Here is a 21,336-nt window from a genome sequence, read left to right as displayed (position 1 = left end):
TGGATCCTAAGCAATAAAAGCGTCCGTGTCGTATCAGAGGTTCAGATCCGAACCCACAGGTTGAGGAAGAATGAAAATGGACAACAGATGGAACATTATGGTGAGTACATAACTTCTTTTTTTGGTAAATTCTTACACAACTGTACTTAGACAATTATACTTTCTTTCTCTCTCCTGAAAAGTAATAAACTGTTCTCTCTAGATGAGGGAGGAGCAGCTACTTTAAGTGGAGTAATGGAAATATCTTTGGGTACGGTTAACAAGCAAAGGTAGTGGGATTAAAAGCCTTAACCAGCAAATAGGTGCAGTAGTACTACAGATTTGGTACCTGTGGTAGTGAGGTGAGAGTGGAGCTGTAGAGCAAAGCTTTCAGTTTACCACTTAGTCTGTTAGCTCATCCTCAGCTGGCACCCTTAAGCTTTAGGGAATGGCTGAGAGTATGAGAGTCTGGGTAAAAGTAGTGGAAAGAATCTTCTTTCACAGGGTAGCTAGGATCACTGTCCGTAACAGAAAGTTTGGCAATCCAGATGGATTTTGGAATGCAGCCACTGCTGCTGCGTATAGAGAGGAATTAGTTGAGGTGGTTTTGGGCACCTTGTAAGGATGCCTACTGGGTATCTCCCACAAAGCTGCATCAGGCATGGCCACAGGGAAGACATCCCAAGGTCAACACAGAATTTGTAGATGGGATTATTCCTTTCAGACCGTCTTGAAATGTCTGAAGATCCCATAGGATGTGCTGTGACTGTTGCAGGGAATAGGGAAGTTTGTTCTAGCCTATTTAGCTTGCTGCCAGTGTGTGTGTGTGTGTGTGTATAACACACCCACATATATATTAGCTGCTTTAATATAAATGCTTTCACATCAGCTGTACAAAGTCTGTCAAAGCCATTGGTTTGATTCAGTAAAGGTAACAGAAATATATGAGAAAATCAGTGTTGCACTTTAAGGATGAAACCCAGAGAAACAGTGGTCTGACTGAGCATATCCAGACAGCTGTACAGATAAGACATATTCAGCATGGTATTATAGGAGTAATAAAGAATGTGTTACTTATTTAAGAAATGTATACAGAAACTGTGCATGATTTTCAGTATTCCTGCAGGTGAGGGCAAATGGACCTAAGTTAGTCAGGGCTGTGTCACTTTGCTAAGAGGTCAGTCCACTAGAATTATCTTTTCTGTGGACATCAGAGAGTACTGAGAAGAAGCAGTATGATGATCCAGAGATGGATAATAGCTGTCACAGTGAATAACCTTTGGATAAGAGAAGCTGAAAGAAAATGGTCTTTGACAGCACACAGTACAGAGGTGATGGGGAAAAGACTACCACAAGCTACTTTATTTCTTTGTTTTTTAAATAGTCTGTATAGTAAAAGTTTTACTGTGTGTGTGTATATGTGCGTGGTTTGTTTTTGAAATAGTCAGAACAGTAAAAGCTTTACTGTGAAAAGAAAACTGATTTTAAGTTCTGTTTCCTCTTTGGGTTTGTCTAATGACTCATTTATAGTATGTGGTACTTTTTTTAGTTTGCTGTTCAAGAGGAGAAAAGGCAGAAGAATGAGAGGTTGGCTCAGCAACAGAAACACGAAAACCAAATGCGAGACCTTCAGTTGCAATGCGAAGGAAATGTTCGTGAACTTCATCAGTTGCAGGTAATAAGCAGTAGTGAGCAGCTAGTAGTATGCCATGCTGTTTGCCTGCTGTCATGAAAAGTACAGACTACTGACATACATTATGCATTTTTATATTTGTCTGTGTATATTTGTATGTTTGTATTTTGCTTTTGTTTTGTTTTTTTTCAACATTTTTATTTCATTGTATCTATATTCAGTGAATGGAAAGACACAGTGAACCTACATCACTCACATGCACACACAAAATAAATTTGTGTGACTATAATGTCCTTTATTATTACTGGTAAAGGTGTGTCAGTTTAATATGTAATGAAAGAGTGTTCCTAGCTGTATATGTATTATTTTTTTCTGCTTCTTCCTTTTTTTTCCTGCCTTGAAGAAGTATTAAGTTACGTTGGAAATGACTACTCTAAAATAACTGTCCACTTAAAATGTTACCATGGTTCTCTATTACAGTTTACTAATTTACGTTGTCATTAGTTTGTATTCCGACTGCATTACGTAGCTTGCAAAAATACCTGTCAATGTTACATTTTTTTCTGGTCAGAAAATAGTTTCTTGTTGGCCCAATATGCTTCTTTAGCAAACAAAATAACATTTTATAAATGTTTTGTGTGTGATTTTTGTAGTTGCTGTAATGCTGCTGAAGATCTTTATCTTTAAATTAAGATGTGGAGCAGTGGGGGTTAATACTCATGACAACCTTTGACCTCTGTTTGGTTGCCTCCTCTAGTGAAATTACCTCTTGAGGCCAGACCACTGAACTGTAGCCGTATCAACAGGCTGTTGTTGAAGGCCCAGGGTATGAATATACGAAGTGGAATCTGTCATCTCTGCTGCACTGTGGACCATTCTTGGAGACCAGAGGCAGGAAAGGGCATGGCTGATTTTTGACCAGTGCAAACATTTTGAATGTTCCCCTGGTTGTTTTTTCACTCTTCTGACTGCTCTCCAAGATTAAAAAAGTCACCTGAAAAACTTTTTTTCTTTTACATTAAGTGGTGTGTACCAGTACAGGATACAGACTAGGATCACCAGCCTCCTACATTTCTGGAGCCTCCAGAGGAGGCACAACATTTTAGGATAGTGTTCTTTAACATTTCAAAGTAATATCTATTAAATATGCTTTGTCTCCAAATCTAAGGTCTTGCAGATTATTGAAGAGGGAGGAATAGGTGCTGGCTGTACCATCACAGAAGTTAAAGTTAATTTCATAATGTATGTAGTGCTATAAATACTCATTCTAATCCAACACCATGCCCAGCAAAAAGTAGACAGGCTGTATAGAGAACCTAAGGACAGGCAGGAACTCTTGGCAATCTTTGTTTCAGTTTGATAACCATGTAAGTGGCCTGATTGACAGACACTTTTCAGCCATGACCTGGGCATCATGGTGCAAGAAGCAAACACAAAAGTATACATAGTCTAAAGGTAGATAGTATTGACTTAAAGCACAGACCGATGCATTTGAATGTTGTTTACAGTTATAAATGCAAGTGATTTTATTTACATTCTTTACAGTTAGACGTTTATCCAGTGGTTATTTGATAAAAGCACATCTTTATCAGAACAATGTGACTACATTGTGAACTAACCATTGTCCTTTCGGTCTGAGAGAGTGATGCCACTTTTGATAAGAACACTATTGGATGTTTCTTAATTTTATGATGATGTTAGACAGATTTATATGATCTTCCAGACCCAAAATGCCTCCTCTGGACTATTTGTCATGTCCTTTGGGTCTGAGAGGGTGATGCCACTTTAAATTAAATTAATTAAGAACACTACTGGATGTTGTTTCTTCATTTTATGATGATGTTAAATACAGATTTATAAAGTCTTCCAGACCCAAAAAGCCTCCTCTGGACTTTTCCAAGCTGTTTGGAGCTGGTGAATAGATTGAGGCATCCCAGACCATCATCATATTGCTGCCTATGGAAGTTTTTTGTATGCTGTAAAGTTTAGCACCCATGCACTCACATATAACATCAAGGAATGGATGTGCAGTGTTGTTTACTAGAATATATTCCCACCTCTGCAGTAACTGCCTAAAAACAACACTCCCTGTGTACCCCCAGCATCCACTAGAGATTAACAGTGATGTGCACTGAGTGCACACCATCCACCATCAGGATGGGCACACACATCCTCTTCTTACCTGTGCTTCAAAGACGCAACTGTGCAAAGGACTACATTTCAGCAGTTCCTCCTTAAGGTTTTTCTTTATTTTGTATCACTTTTTCTACCTGACAGGAAAGGATATTGAGTGATAGAGATATCCGAAGATTACTGTAACATTTCTCAGATTTGAATCATTGCAAATTCTTGCCTAATTTTAGTGCCTCAGGCGATGGCGAAAGTTGAATTTATGGTGGTCTTAATGAGTGGATGCCAGTTCCTAGCAGCTGGCGTAACCCTGAAAGGTGTAAAGGAAAAGGTTTAAAAAGCAGCTTCCAAGAATTTTCAAAACATAAAGCATCGTAAGCGTGTCAGGAATAACAGTATCACACCAAACCAGATTTTATTAATATTTTAAAACATATCCTGGCAACATCAAAGACCCTTTTTGATCTTGTAGTCTGGTTTATCTTGTCACTAATCAGCATGTGGCATCTTTTCTTGGAGGTTCCCACACTTGGGGAGGGCCATATATGTGTGGTGTTACTTTCCTTTGTGACATGAACTGACTACAAAAATACACTTGCCCCTGCACCTGCCAGTTCTTTTTTCACCATTAATACAGTTTGCTTTTTGAGCTTTGCTATCACCAGTAAAGAGAGTTCTGTTTTCCCATACTTTTTTGTTTGTTTTCTAGGTTTATTTTCAAATTTAAGAAGAGTGCAGAAGAAGCACCTTGTGGGACTGGTGGAGGGATGCTTCTCAACACCTATCAAATGGGCTGGTGTGTTAGCTGAGATTTTGCATGGAGTAATGGGAGATGCTAAGTTTCCTAGAAAAAAGTCTGTGCTCTCTATCTCTCTGGTGTTTCACGGACAAGAATTTGTTCCTGCTGCTTTTATCGCCATCTGATCAGGGTCTTGACTATAAGGAGTAACTCTGTGAGTCATCTGGTCATGGGTCAGAAGTACTTAACTGAGATGAGGAGTTGTAAAGTAAACCCTTCCCACTTGCCAGGAGTTCGGGTGATATTTTTATGTATGACTGTATATAAAACAATTTCAGGTACAGGAATAACTCCCATTTAGCTAGCTAATATACAGAGACAGTCATGCCAGTAAGTGTCCAAGTTGTTAAAAATATCTAAACTGGCACTCACTTTAATATAATTTAGTAGCCTATTCCATGCATCAGATACTTTCTCAGAGAACCAATTAGTATATCTTACATTCCTGTATAATGTCCTACACAGGTTGTCTGATGCTTTACTACTCTTTGGTAATACCAGATATTCTAAGGGGTAGTCGTCTGTAAATGCAGTATATGCCTGAATATGGTCTTCTCTTAAGTAACTATGAGACACTGTACACTTGCAAATATTTTTATTTTTCATAGTAACTTAAACTTTCACATCCAGGGTTGCTGTTGGTATATTTCCACCATACTCTTTCCAATTTAGTCATGCTAGCTTTTCTTATAAGGTTTCCATGTTATTATTATTCCATACTCTAGTTTGGGTTTAATGTTACAAACCATGATTTCATCAGTTCTAATTTCCTAGACTTTATACAATCTGTTTTGTACAGTCTATAGTTTTATAACTATTATTAATCAATTTGTCAGTATGATCTGAAAAGCTCAAAGCTGGTTCTGTCCATATATCTAGGTCCATAAATGAATCCACAGTTTCAATCACTGTGTGCTATACTGAATGTTTACCCTCCAGTCTATGTCTCTCAAATTTCACATGCTTAGCTTTTGATGCATTTATCAGCATGTTATTCTCCTGTACCTAAATGGTCAATTTAGTTAAGCTGTTTTGCAGGCGTGCTCTGTCACATGTAATCAGTTTACCCATTTTCAGTTCTACATACAAACTATAGAACACATAAGCTGAAAACGATAGATCTGAAAGATATAACTTAAACAAGTATGGATCTTGGACAGAGTTCAGTGAGACACCCAAACTGTAACCTACAGTTTCACCTTTCCAATTGTTGCATGCGTCTTACCATGTAGCTTTCCATCTTATCAAGATTGCATTTATAGCTAGTTTTTCTAATTTATTGATCAATTTTTTTGTGTGTTTGACGCTATCAAAGGCTGAAATTAAGTCTGTATCAATTATATCACAGCACAATTTTTTCATTTATAGGTATTATTATAGAACATCATGTTACAGGTAGTTATAGATTTGTTTTCAACATATGCATGCTAAGATATGGTTTTAAGTCCCAACCTAAGTTGGACAATAATTTATGCAAAATGGCCTTCTGCATTATTTTTCCACAATAAGAAAGTAAACTTATTGATCTGTATGACTCTTGAGTTTCTCTTAATCCCCTTAAAGATGGGTTTAACAAGTGCATGTGTACAATCATAAGAAACCTAATACTGAAAATGACCTAGGGAACAACAGATATGATGTCAATTTAAATTCATGCTAAAGTGTTCTCAGGTCATTATTACTAATTCCAACTACTCCTTGTGCTTTGTTTCTGTACACTTTGCGTGTTTCTTTTTTCATTATAGTTTAATTTCAGTTATCTGAAATTACCTGCACACTTTCACCCTCTTTGTGGACCCAAACTGTTTTGCAAAAACTCTACCTAAAGTTTTTCAATTTGTTTTTCTTGTATGCACAGTATCTTTATGTAACCTTTCTTCAAATCTTTCCAGGTCATGTCTCACACTATTTAATTTTGTCTGTTTGGTTTGTTTATTTCATTTTTCATAGTTGTAGTCGGGCCATGTTTCCATTTCTTTTATTTTTATATCTGTTTTAAGAATTATTTATTTCTTTTGAAATTTATCCTCCTGACCTTGTCTACCAAGATCCCGATGCTCAACATTTTTTTTTTGCTTTCTTTCATTCAGTTATCCTTTGAAAACTTGCCAGATAGTGATTCCACTGAAAGCACCGCTCCAGATAGTTTTCCATATTGACTGTTTTGACTATTTTGTATCCATGTGTTCTGTTATTAATCTTTGTGGGTTGGTTTAGATTATAGTTTGACAGAATTATTTAGCAGTGAATTAACCTTTATAACCCCATGATTGAGGCCCATCAAAGGTGATAAAACTTGACATGAAGTAAGTAATTTTAGGAGCACAATGTCCAGCTTGTTAATTTCCCTGACAGAATTGTTTACAGTCAGCAACAATTGTTCCTCAACATGCACTGTAAATAACCTCCTTACTAATGTGGAATCAATAATATATGTCCCCAGATACTACAATTTTTCCCACCTGTCTTTCATGCAACAAATGTATGAATTTCTGGATGTCCTCAGCATTACTTGACTTGGTGGTCTGTACACTCTTAACACTTATCTGTTCCAGGGTTGTCTTTATTGTCTCTGTTACACAATCTACAGCAATGGTGTTGCCATCACAGGTTTTGTAACAGTCTTTAATCCACATCATAGCATGTCTGCTTGTTTTTTGTTAGAATGCCTGTTACTGTAAAAACGTTTGTACCCTGACAGAACTGGTTTCCAGTCATTGCTGTTTAGCCTTGTTTCATAAGCAGTAACATTAATCATCTGTGAATGTAGAACATTTTTCAATTGAAAAAATTTTATTACCAGTGTTTCTAGCATTAACAAGCACATATAAGTCAAATGTTGACAGCTGTAAACTGTTAAATTTCTGACCTGGTAAAAATCCTGTTTTCTTTTAGTCAAATAATTCAGTATATCTGCTACACAAATTCTCTTCCCTTGTTTTGACAGGTGGACTCCATTTTGTTTAAATACATTTGCCCAAAAGTAGGCTTGGATGTTCTGCACATTTCCACTTTTACAGTTGGCCATTTTTTTCCATGTAGGCATTTACTGGTGGCCTACTGGTTAGGATTTGGCGCTGTTACTGCCACTTCTCAGGTCTGATTCCCAGTTAGGCCATTTCAATGTCTCTTCCCTGGTCTGGCTCTCTTGTCCCTTATGGACAGAAGCTGTCAATAAGAAAAATGTTACCCTAACACCTCCCTTACAAATCCTTAGCTACCTGCCTACAATGATGCCCAAACACTGTGTGGTGTACCGGTAGGCTTTTAAGGGCCCTATTGGTTGTTAGCCTAGCAACAAAACAACCTAGGAACCCAGAAATCATTTAATTCACACTGACCTGACTTTCCTTTCTGTATGTAATTTGTGAAAAATGTCATGATACTTGTACAAGCTATGTTAACTATGAGGGCTGTATGTTTAATTCTATTCTAAAGGTCACTGAATTGTTGAAGATGAGATCATTTGACCCAACATGAATAAAAACAGCTTCCTTACACTAAGGCATTCTGAAGCCCTTCTAACTTTTTGGGTATATGCTCCTGGCAGCCATAACACTGTTCAGTATTCATTATCCTCACTGCAGATTAAGTATCGGTTTCTGTAATAACTGAATCTCCAATGTCTAATAACGTTTTCTGACCAAAACTGAATAATCTCCCACTTCTAATTTAGTAAAGTCTGCACTTTGAATTGATACAAAAGAAGGGTCTTCAGCACCATTCATCTTGTTATTCTCACTGTTTTCACCACTTATTTAATTTGCAGATATAAGACATACTTTTCTCATCTAGCTCTTTGCACTTCCCCAGCCTGAGCCATGTTGTCACCTTAAGTCTTTCTCCTCTTTTTTTTCTTTCAGTACTTTAACTGTTTGTGGGAGGTGTAGTGAGATCTTGTTTGTCTGACAGTATGTTCCAGAGTCAATGGGTCCAGAGCTGACTTCCCAGTAACGCCCCTAAATAGGGTTACCACCTTCCTTCGTGGCTAAAACCGGAGCAAAGCCACGCCCCACACGTCACCAGTAACCCCACTCACCCCTCTCCCGCCCACATTCTGCCCATGTTGTGATGTCACAATGACATCACTTGGCGGAACCCCCTCTTTTTTCATTCCTGCGGCCTGCTTTCGGCTGATTTACTATGCTTTTCTGTAAAAAAAAAAAAAAAAAAAAAAAAACATAGTAAATCAGCCGATTTACAAACTCCGATTTGAAACAGAATACCAGAGTTTGTAGAGTGTTTTTCGGACTACTGGGGAATCAGTTTGATTTCCGCATAGTCCGTTAAAAAAACGGAGGGGTGGCAAGCCTACCCCTAAACCAGCCTACTGGTGAGGCCTATACTTGTGAGATGGATGAAACCATGGAGTCCCAAAGTTCTTCCAGCTATTCACAGGCTGTCTCCTTTAGGAAGGTTGTGAGCTGTGGTTAGACTCTGTCCATACTAGGGAGTATCACCTCTAGCTTTCCCAGCCATCCCTCCCTTCAAGTCAGCCTTTAGTGATACTTTCACAGAAGTTTGGCGTCATGCTTGGTCTGCCACTACAGTCCCAGGGTAATGTTTGGCATTCATAAATAAATAAAAATAGTGACACAATACATGAGATTGCTTGTTTCCAGCTTAATCAACCTTTATTTTGACTGTACAGTAGTGTATGGAAAGCCTGACTACATTTGGTACTAGTCTCCAAAAGATGCCAAGGATTTCACTGTTTTAAAGATGCATGCAAGTGCATTCATCCCTCTTCCTGTTCAGAAGCAAAAAAGAATTTCCATATCTTTTTTGCTAGATTGCGGAACATTGCATAAATAGAGGATCTGTTGTCATTTTCATTCATTCCTCAAGTGATGGGTCTCTGATTCAACTTGGACGCTTCTTCCAGATCCTTGGATCCAAAGCTATTGAGCTCCTCCCTTTACCTATAATGCCCCACCAGCCTAACATACCTCAGGTCTCGTTTGCTGTCGTAATGCTTAAAGACACAGATCCTCTAGATCCTGAGCTATTGGTGTCTTTTCTGGGTTAAAACACTTGAGTTCTTCAGATGTATCTGTCAGTAGGCTATCCACCGGATTTCTGTCATCTTCCACCCGTATTCCAGTAACTTTCTTCCTTTAGTTGATTCCTTTTGTGACTTTTACCAAGACCTCAGTATTTCCATCCAGTACCATTGTTGGTGTTTTTTCTTCTGTTTTCTTCCTACCGTTTTAGGGGTTTCTTAACTACCATTGTCGGTAGTCTTTATTACCTTTCAAAAACAAAAAAAAAAGTATTTCATGTAATCCTTTGCATTTTTGTACTTCTTTCTTTTGGGCCTTCCCTTTCTTTAAGTACTCTAGGATGGCTGATAAACCAATTGGCTTCAAGAAATACATTTTCTGTTTGCACAAATTACCCATTTCAGATGCCCACAGGAAATTTGTCTGTTTGGGCACTGCTCATTTAGATGCAGCTTGTACAGTTTGTGCCTGCTTCAACTCAGGGTCACTCAGATGTAATAAACTTGTTTTGAAGGAGGATCTTCTTACTTTCCCTCCTTCCTCTATTTCAGCTGGGTCACAACCCCTCTCTAAAAAAAAAAAATCTGAAAAAGAGAAGCCCGACTCGGGTCTCAAGGACAGAGTCTAGAAAGAGATCTTCAGCTCCTTCCTTAGAGCCACCTCCAAAATATCAAAAAAGTCAGATCCAATGACACTGGATCCTTCTGCTCCAAAATCAAAATCACTTTGGATGTGTTCACATCTTAAATTACTGGATCCGATCCCGTCTCAGCTCCCTTCTCACTATTTGTAAGTGTCTCTTCACAGGCAGTCAATGCCACCATTCACTGGCTCCTTACTCCGATCTTCCAGGAGTTTGTCCAAAGCTGAGGTGGATAGGATGATGAGGAAATCAGAGCTCAGATCCTGATGGGGGTATTTCTGTTTCTGTCTCCCATTGGATCCATGATCCTGCCCCATGACTAGTCCTCTTTTAGTTTCTCCTCCTTCGATCCAGCCTGCTGTTTCAGAGCCCTCAGATGTGAGATCCTTGGGTGTGTCCTCACTGCATCTGAAGATAGTTTGTTCTTTGACTCTGCTCGCTTCGCTGAACCGTCTGGCTCCAAGTCTTTCGGAGCCAGAAGTCTTTTGGTGCCAAGTGTTGGCACCACATCCGGAACTCGAGTCAACTCTTAAGTTGTCAAAGCCATCCCTGCCCCTCAGAGCTTCATCTCTGGACAGCTCAGGTCCGACTCCATTCTTGAGTGGAGTGTTTACAGGGTTTTATGGGCAGGTGGTGCATGTTGGCTCTTTACCTCCACTTCAGTCTCCCACATTCGCTTCACCTTCGAGATTGTGAGGGGGATTTCTCTTTACCTAGAGAAAGGACATCCCTATGCCTGATCAGATCACTCTACCACCTTAAGGTCTTTGCTGTGAGCTTCGTTTTTCCATTTCACTGGGGCAGCCAGCCCATTCAAGTCTCCAGTCAGTCCATCAGAACTCCCTTAACACTTCTGCTATCTAATCAGTCCATCTCACTGTTGACGTCCCTCAGAAGAGAACATGTAAAAGGAGACTCTTAATTTCCCTCAAGAATCTCTCATTGAGGACTCTAATTTTGGTGAAGTGGAAGGGCCCCTCAGATCTCCACCTGAAGAGATTTCCTTTAGAGACATTCTTGAACTCCTAAACAAAAAGTTGGTTTGTCTTCTGACACCCCTTCCCAAGAAGAGTGTGTGTTCCTGAAGGCTTTCGGGTTTGGCCCGGCTATGTCCTGGGTAATCCCTCCGGCTGATGAATTTATAGACCTCATTTCTCACTGGTCATAGAAGGAACTGGATATGCTGGAGCCCATCCATAAGTGTCTAGATAAATCTTTAGTCCCCCCCCCCTCCTTACAAGGACTGGACCCACTGGAACAAGCGAGTTCCAGTTGACGCCATTGTTGTGGCAACATCTGCGAAGAAAGAGCTTGCAGAGCACTTCTGTCCATCCCCCTAACAGGGAATCTAGGTCCTTGGACAGATTCGGTATGCGCATTTATGCCTCAGCAACCTTTGCTCCTTGGTTGTTGAATTACTTGTCACATTTCAGAAGCCTGCAAAGAGATTTTAACTAAGGAGCTCTCCAAATCTGTTTCTGGGTCTGTGTAAGACCAGATTAAAGCCTCTTTGCAACTGGGCCACCCTTCAATCTGTTATTAATGCATCCATGAGGCTGATTTCCCATGCAGCAGGAGGTACCTCATGGGCAGCAAGTCAGGCATGTCCATTAGAAGACATACCTAGTAAAGATAAATGAAGCTGGAACAGTCAACCAAATAACCGCAGATAAAATACAGTTCCAAACAGCAACAAGCAGGGATACACCAGCACTAAAATCTTCTTTTTCCAAAACAATTTATTGGTAAAATCCAAAGGTTGAGCGCTTTCATCTATTACTAGATTTAAAAGCACTCAACCTTTGGATTTTACCAATAAATTGTTTTGGAAAAAGAAGATTTTAGTGCTGGTGTATCCCTGCTTGTTGCTGTTTGGAACTGTATTTTATCTGCCATTAGAAGACATGCCTGGATGCACCTGTGCAACGTTTTGGAGCCCTTCAAGTCTTCATTCATCAGTGTTCTAATAAATAAAATCCAACTGGTTCTGATATTGAAAAAACTACTCAAACACAACAGAAAAAGAGTAAATGTCAGCATAATTAAAATACCCTTTCAAAAAATCCTGAATGCATTCTTATAAAATCCATGTAAAAATATAAATAAAAAAATTATTCCAAGACACTAAACAAAAAAACAATTAAAACGTTAAAGCTGTCTTATTCAAAAATGGTTGCAAGGAAAGCTTGTCATTTAAACAAAGGAATTTCTATGCATTTAATCTGCCGCATAGCTTCTCTCACTCATAAAGTAATTCTGAAGTCAGTTTTAATTACGCTGACATTTACTCTTTTTCATGGTACCACAGGTGAAAATGTAATGCATTTGTAGTTTGTGGTACTGTGCTTTTAATTCTGTTTAATGGTATTAATTAGCAGGGGGTGCTTTGTTATAAACGGTGTGTGAGCTGGAAAGTTTTCAATTCTGAAGAAGTCCTGGTTTAGATAGGATGAAAGCGCTCACTTTTGTGTGTGTTTACAATAAAGGAAGAATTCATCTCTAACTCTTGGGTCTTCAGTGTCTGTGGGTGCCACACAGTATTGTCTGTTGTATTCATTAGTGTTCTGTTTGATGAATCTTTCTTATTTTGCCCAAAAGGAAAAGATGTGCTCTCAGCCATAGCTGTTAGGAGACATGCCCGGATGCACCTATATGAAGCCCTTCAGGTCTTTATTCATCAGTGCTGTGTTTGATGAATTATCCTTATTTTGCTCAAAAGTAAAAGATGCACTCTCCAGATGTGAGCAATAAGGAAAGACCTTATCTGCTGTAGGAATACATTTTTCTACCCCTCAAAGGTCCATACCCCCAGAATCAACACAGAGGTAGAAGTATTTCTGCAAATCCCAGGGTCCTTTCCAAGACTTCGAGGAGATAGCTCTTCCAGAGGCAGAGGGGGTAGCTCTAACGAAGACGCCGTCGATGCAGCATAGGTGACCTGCAGAACCAGGGTTTCTGGGATTCCTTCTCAGACAAACCCTACCAGTGCTTCTGAAAGGTGTCTCGACTGTTGCACTCTGGAGGCAGTCGAGGGTGTTTGTCTCTGCACCAAAAAGTCTGGGTATCCATAACAAAAAATTTCAGAGTGCAGAGAATTATATCCAGAGGTTATATCATACCATATTCTCAAATTCCCCTGCATAAATGAAAAGAATCTTTGATGTTCCATTCAGCCAGAGGGAAATGGAGCATTAGAAATAGAAAAACTGATAAAAAAAGTCATCCAGGTGTTTCATCCAGACCAGATAGAACCCGGGACCTACTCAAGATTCTTAATGCCAAAGAGAGGGGACTTGAAACCCATCCTGGATTCGACAAACTAAACCAGTTTGTAAAATATTCAAGTTTTCAGATGGTCACGGTTCAGTTCATTTTACCCATGCTGCAAATGGAAGATTGGATGTGCTTGATAGATTGTCAGGACGTGTTCTATCACATCAAAATAAACAGGCACTCCAGAAGATATCTGCACTTCTCTCCAGGAGCCAGTCATTACCAGTTCAGAGCACTGCCCTTTGGTATGACCACAGCCCCCAGGGTATTCACCAAGTGCGTGGCGGTGGTAGCAGCTCACCTGAGACTGCTAGGATTCTGAGAATTTCCATACCTAGATGACTGGCTATTAACTGCCCCAATCACAATCAGACATCCACTCCTAAAGGCAAGGAAGTACTTGCTGCCATTGGGCCTTCACCTAGGCTTCACAGTCAGTTACAGCAAATCACGTCTCGCACTTATGCAGAGTCTGGAGTTCATAGGTGCTCATCTAGACACAGCAGTCAGCCTGTCTTCCTCCAATACAAATCCACTCACTCATATCTCAGGTTAAGAAAGTAATCTTGCCTTCTTCTCTTCCAGCACAACTAATCTTAGAAGCCTTGGGATCCAAGGCAGCAGCTATCACCCTAGTTCCTTTTGCCAGATTTTACTTGTAAATTCTGCAGTGGACCTTTTCGGTACAGTTGTCTGTTCTTCAGCAGCCTTTATCCTCAAGATCACACAAGCTTGCAAAAGATATCTTCTTTGGTGGCTTCACTCGGACAAAATTTCTCTTTGCTGTCCTTATGTTCTCCCTCTACCCTTGGCCACAATGACTACATTTGCCTACCAACCGGGGTAGGAGAGACACTACTTGTGAAGGATAATCCAAGGTACATGGTCCCCAGAAGAGGCCAAGATGCACAACAGTGTCCTGAAAATGAGAGCAGTCCTTCTAGCATTGCAGGTCTTTTAAGAAGCTCTTCCCTTTGGGATGATTGCTGTTCAGATGGACAATGTCTATAGATTGGTACATCAACAAAAAGGGAGGAACCAGATCTTACCCGCTATGTTGAAAAACAATGAGAGTGTGGCAATAGGTGATCACTTCCTTCCACTTTCGCATAGCACTGCATATACCGGGGGAAGCCACTGTCATTGCAGACAAACTAAACCGGTCCATTCTGATGCCTCACAGGTGGTCTCTCAGTGTCAAAGTGGCGGAGAGAATTTTCTGTCAGTGGGGCCACCCATGCTGCAACCTTTTCACTTCTCCCCTCAACAAGTTCAGTAGGTTCTTTGCCTTGATCCCTCCAAAGGGGGAGTCACCAAGAGATGCCGTAGTCTACAATTGGCCCTCCAGTCTTTTCTATAATTCCCCCCAACCTCATCTCTCATTCCCAAATTTCTACATAAAGCATACTAGTTAGAGCATAGTTATCCTCAGCACCCTTTTGGCCTAGTCAGATTTGGTTCCCCTTCCTCTGGTGTCATATTCTACATCTGCTCTAGATACTGGATCCCAATCTAGACCTTCTGTCTCACCAAACAGGAATGACTGATCTGGACTTGAGGCCTCAAACTGACTGCATGATTTCTCTAGTTCCACTGATTGCTAGACAGTCCAAGTTCTCCTCCCTGGTCCATCGTATTGTATTTTCACAAAAACCTTATACTAAGATTTACAAAAATAAATGGAGGAGATTTTTGGGCCCTTAAAAGGGATCTGGACCACTTCTGCTCCCCCATACCAGCATTATTTGAAATGTTAGCTTTATTTTTCAATAAAAGGATTTTTTTCTACTATTAAGGTCCAATTGCCTACCATTTCAAGCTTCCATCTATGTGAAAATAATTCTTCTTTAGCTTCTTCGAAATTATGTAAAGTCTTTCTGAAAGGAACTTTTTTTTCTTAGACCTCCACTAAAGGATCTTACTCCTCCTTGGGATTTAACTATTTTGCTTCAAGGTCTGACCCAAGATCCCCTTGAATCCACAGCCAGGTCAGACCTCAAGTTTTTGTCTAGGAAAACCATTTTCTAGTCACTATTACATCAACTAGACAAATATTTGAACTTCAGGCTCTTTCTTCCAAATCTTCTTACCTGTTTTTTTACAAAGACAGTGTTTCCTTATGGACCAACCCATCTTTTTTGCCTAAAGTAGCTTCGGAGTCCATTATCAACCAGGTCATTAACCTCTGGATGTGGTGATGTCCTCTTCATTCCTCTTCACGATAGGGTCTCAGATCTGACCCTCTGCTCTAGCTCGGCCACGCACTACAGACTTGGATCAAACTCTCAAGCTCCTCCCTCATACCTACAATGCCTTGAATTCACCCAAGTCCCTCAAATCTAATTTGGCACCCAGCGAAACAGATACGCAGCAGCCTTTTCTCGAGCACTGGGTAGAGTTATCATTATTAATGTTGTAGTTTTCTTAAATCTTTACTGTCTATTTGTGTGTTCTATTTAGACGTTTACAGTCTCTTTTTTTGTAAATCCTCCCTCTCCTTTGAGTAAAAAAAAAAAAAAAAAATTTTTTGTCTCACTTTAGTTGTTGTGAGTTGTTTTTAAAGATTTTTTCAGAACCAAAGATTTCCGAATGACTGACCAGTTATTTGTATCCTTCTCACCTAACAGATTAGGCAAGTCAGCTTCTAAAGTTACACTAGCCAAATGGGTAACCAACTGCATCTCCACTGTCTGTAGTAAAAAAGATTATCCATGCCTAAGCCTCCTAGGGCTCATTCCACAATGTCATTGTCTGTATTCTTAGCTTTTTGGTCAACAGCTTCCATAGATGACTTTTGTGCAAGCTGATACTTGGTCCACTGCTCATACCTTTATTACTCATTACAAATTGGATTTAGTTTCTTAGAACAGAGCTACCTTGTGCTCTGCAGTACTCCGAAATATACTCCCGTGAGGTCCACCCAAGGTTCATCTAGTTTGCGGACTCTGTCCCGTCAGTTGAGGAATAAATGAAAGTGACAACATCAGATAAAAATGTTATGTACTCACTGTAATGTCTGTGTTTGTCCATTTCCATTCTTCCTCATCATCCTGCCCTCCTAACCCCTTTCCTTTTGCTTAGAGAGAGGCTTAAGGGTATCACTTTGGGATCTGTTGTCCCTTGTTTGAGCTGCACCTCTTTCTTTTTCTATACCTTCTTGAATTCTCGTAAGGTATTATCCATTGACTCCTATGAGCAGCAAGCTCAAGCTGAGGTATGTATGTTGGCAGGACATCATGAGTAAAGGGAGGAGCTTGAGAGTTTTGGATTTGAGACCCGTCAGATGAGGAAGAATGAAAATAGACAACACAGATGTAACCTTAGCTTTTTTTTTGTGTGTAGATCTGTATGTACCACTTTCAGATATTGCAGTGTATTGTGAACAGCACATGGTGCAATGTGTAGCACTGCTACTTTTACAGGAAAAGGTTTTCCAGCTTTATTTGCAGCTGAGGTGCCTTCTTTGTGGAGTCTACATGGCTATCCTGTGTCCTTGTGGGTTTTCTTCACATTTTTTTCTCCTACAGAGGTGCAGTAGATTGTCAGTTTTCCATCTTGCCTGTAGGTGTGCATGTGTAGACTTCTGCAACAATTGGAGCCCTGTCCAGAATATGAGCTTTCAATCCTTGCACCCAGTAGCTCGTAGGGATAGGCTTTAGTTTCCCCACAGCCCTGTAAAGGATAAAGCAAATTATGTGAAAATGGAAGGCTTGATATTATGTTGCGCAGAGATTTCTGTCACTAATAGCAAACCTTTTATTTTGATACAAAGCTGAAACACTATTACTTCAACTGCAGTAAATTATGCTATCCAGATTTTTCAGTACTCTGAATAGCTTTAATATCTAGCAGGCATTTGAACAGTTAGTTGGGGAGATTCTGTAGTTTGCAGTAATTATGCTATGATAAGAACTTCATCTGATAAACCTCTACATTGTCTACATATTATGGACCCTGAACTTCAGATTTATCTGCTTTTGGAAATGTCACTTGGGTCACCTCTTTTGATATCTCTCTGGACATGTCTTTCAAGCAGACAGACTGGCATTTCAGACACCTTCTCTGCATTCAGCAGTCACTATGAGACTTATTCATTTTGGGCAAATGTCTCTGATTTATCCTAAGTAGTTTCCCATCTGAACTATAAACTGTAATATGGCAGTTAGCACAAAAGATTAAGTCTATGAACTATTAAGGGGCTGCTTCCTGTGATCTCGGATTTGATTTCCTCAGTCTTCATTTGCCTACTGTGTGATCTGGAGCACTTAATCAGGCAGTGCTTTGGTGCATTTTGAAAATTGGTCTAGGCTTCTCAGTGGTTTAGTGGACTGCATGCCGAGTACTTACATATGAAACAAAACAAAAGCTTTATTCCTCACATTGCTTTGCATGCTCACCTTCTGTTGGTTTTTCTGTGCAGCTCTGCTGCATTTTTAAACTGTCTCCTCCTTTAAATGAAAACAAGTGTCTTGTGTTGTGATTGTAGTAGTATATCCATCCATCCACAACCCCTTTTTCCCATTTTTTTGCAAATGGGGTCAGGGAGTCACTTCAACAGTGGCAATCATCTAAAGCCAAGATTTACACCACCAGGTGGCTAGACATGCCGCAGTAGTTATTTCATACCATGCACACGCTCACACTTATGGCCAATTTAGTGTGTCCACTCCACCTACTACATGTCTTTGGAATGTGGGAGGAAGCCAGTGACGGATATGTTTATATTTTTAACCCTCTTCTTCCATCTCTGCAGGACCTTGCCAGATGGCTCCACTACCTGCACCCAGTTGTTCCATTTGTTTCAGTGGGGGGGGGGGTAGCAAAAAAGACCCATTCTTCCCTGCTCAGGAAGCTCAGTCTGCCCATTCCCCAGTAGCAAGAGTCAAGTAGTAGAGAAGAGGCCATCTAATGAGTCCTTTAGAGTGGTTGGCCTTTGGCACTGCTTCCTCTCTTGAGTTTTCCAGTGCTGCCTGACCTTGGGGAGATGTGCATGCACCTCCCACATGCACACACATATATTTCTGCCCTGAGTGTACTGTGCATAGCACTGTTTGGCAGTGTGCGATGTGCAGGCTCCCCATCCATGGGTACAACATCCAGTATTTCTGCTAGGTGCTACTCAGGTGGTTTGTCAGTGTTGCCTCTCTCACTGCATGATGGGCAGCCCTTCAACAGCTAACATCCATCATCTCAAGCCTGTTCCCCTGCAATACCCTTACTCCTAATCAAACAGAGGTCGCAGCCAGCACTTCATGCCTGTATGCCATGAGGGCAGGTAGTCATACCTATATTTGTCTACATTGATTTTTGTTTCTGTCAGTCTTAATATTTGACTCAAAATTCTTAGGTGTTAATAAGGAAGAAAGTGTAGGAATTGTACTCCATAGTTCATGGTCCATCAATAATTGCACTGAGAATAGAGCTTGTGTTTTGTTTAAAGTATTTATTTATGGTAATAAAGGGAATTGTAATTATGTAGCAGTCATTAAGACTCCTTGATTATTTTTCACAAGGATTTTAACCGTCTGTGTTATGCTGTTGACTTGACCATTAGACTTTGGATGGGTAGGACTAGAGGTCAAATGTTGAAATGCCCTGTGTTACAAAAATCTGTTGATCTAGGGTCTTTTTCCCCTTGACAGTATGAATGCCGCTTCAGGTTTCCCTTGAAAATAGACCATTGACCTAGTAGGACTAACCCAGTTAAGACACTATAAGTAAGCAAATGCACTCTGTATTTTCACAGTGGAGACCATTATCCGATGATATTGTAACCTGAATTCTGTGTCTTCAAAATATGATTTGCAGTGCAATGATTATAACTTTGTTTGAGTTATCTGTTAACTTCATGGCTTCTGGAAACTGTGTAGCAGTCAGCACAGATAAGTCTTTACGGTATTAACCCCTTTACCCTGATCATGGGCGACTTTAACTGTCCAACTGTAGACTGGAAGAAATGCTCATGCTAAAACACAAATGTCCAGAGAGTCCTTGATTTCGTCAATGTAAATGCCTTGGACCAGTTGGTTGACACACCCACACGAGGTGAAAATATCTTGGACTTGGTATTAACCAACATGAGTAACCACTGCAGCATCCCTCCAGTGTCATCATCCCTGGTATGATCCGACCACAAAGCAGTCACTTTCGAAGTCACCATCTCCCCCGAACCCCCTCCCCAGCTAGGGCCAAACAAAAAAAACTTCTCCAAAGCTAATTACAACCTCCTGAGGGAAGGTATAAACAGCTTCACAGCCTCCCCCCCCTCCACAGGAACTGGCACATAATGTCCAAACCTACACCAAAGTACTGTATGAGCATTTATATAGCTGCATGGAATCAGGAATACCAGACAGGACAAAATCATCCTCTTCAAGGAAGAGTAAACCTGTCCGGTGGACATCAACAATAAATAAACTCTATAATAAAAGGAAAAAAAATGCTGTCCAGGACCAAGAAAGGAGCAGGTGTCTAACTGGAAGCAATCTCTCCTTGGCCTAAACAAGCAAATAAAGAGCACTAGTGAAATCCTCCAAAGCAAACTTCGAGTCCAAACTGGTCCACATCTACTAAAGACAGTCATAAGGCTTTCTTCACATATGTCCACAGTCTCAAGGGAAGCACCCGGATTTGCTCAGAACTGGTGGCCACGGACACCGCATACGTAAACCCTGTAGATACAGCCAACCTGCTGACAGGTTCAGTAAAAACTTCATTCCTGTGCCCCCCCCATCAGTAAAATAGGACATCCCCAGTACCTGCCCCCCCTCCCCTTATCTCTAGGGAACAAGTCATCACTGCCCTTTCAAAGGCAAAAAAATACAGTGTCCATGGGACCCGACAACATCCCCAGGCTGCATCCTACATGAACTTGGGCAGAAACTTGCAGCACCATTAGGCACCCTATTCAACCAAAGCCTGAGTATCGGCTTCGTCCCAGCCGAGTGCAGGACAGCTACTGTCACCCCTTTACACAAAGGTGGCGCATCCACCGATCCAGGAAATTATAGACCCATCATCATGGACCTCATTAACAAGGACATTGGCAACCTCCAGACACTTGATCCTACACAGTTTGGTTTTGTCAAGGGGAGGTCATGCCTGTTAAATTTGGTCAACTTCTTTGAGACAGTCACCGAGGTCATAGACGAGGGGAAGACGGTGCATACCGCCTACCTTGATCTGGCCAAAGCCTTCAATACTATTCTCCACTCAGATATAATCAATAAACTCTCTCAACCAGGCATCAGCCCATATGTTATCAGATGGGTAGCAAACTGTCTCACTGAAAGAACCCACCTAGTCAAAACAGGGGAAGCCACCTCAAGTAGTAGACCCTTAACAAGTGATGTACCCCAGGGATCAGTCTTGGGGCCTCTGCCGTTTAGGATATACTTCTCAGAGTTGCAGGCCAAATCCAGTGGACTATGGTTGACAAAGTTTGCAGATGACGGCAAGCTGGGTGCTGTCATCAATTCTCCTAGTGATGTGGACTTTCTCCAAGAGGGTCTCACCCAAACAAATGACTGGTGCCAGAAACATAGCCTCAAACTGAATGCCAAAAAATGCATCATCATCCCTTTTGGGGAGAATGACGTTCCTACAAATTATTAGATTAAGGCACTAAGTACACAATCAGTCGTGAGGGACTTGGGCACCCAGGTTGATATCAAACTGACTTTTGACCACCATATTGCCTCCGTTGTACGGAAAGCTTTCTACATGGCCCACCTCATTAGTAAGGGTAATCTCATCCAGGGACATGGTGGTCATAACATCCCTGTATTCTTCCCTTATAAGACCTATTATTAAGTACAGTGCCCCTTTCGGCATGTACCTCACAAAGCACATGCAGCAGCTGGAGAGACCACACAGG

At 40.6% G+C, this 21,336-nt stretch overlaps 1 protein-coding gene across 2 annotated transcripts in view; it reads left to right on the top strand.

Moving 5' to 3' along the window:
- Nucleotides 1–21,336, top strand: part of SLK (STE20 like kinase) — a 2,579,008-nt gene that overhangs the window by 2,284,693 nt on the left and 272,979 nt on the right. For both annotated transcript variants that reach the window (XM_044055960.1, XM_044055959.1), the window contains one exon: nt 1,529–1,654. In XM_044055960.1, coding sequence (XP_043911895.1) covers nt 1,529–1,654 — 126 coding nt within the window. The remainder of the gene's footprint in view (nt 1–1,528; nt 1,655–21,336) is intronic.

Source organism: Protopterus annectens, chromosome 14.part0, assembly GCF_019279795.1.
Source record: "Protopterus annectens isolate FY-2018-M chromosome 14.part0, PAN1.0, whole genome shotgun sequence".
NCBI classification, from domain to species: domain Eukaryota; kingdom Metazoa; phylum Chordata; order Ceratodontiformes; family Protopteridae; genus Protopterus; species Protopterus annectens.
Note: the sequence above shows the minus strand (reverse complement) of the source record. Positions and strands in the feature narration are given on the sequence as shown.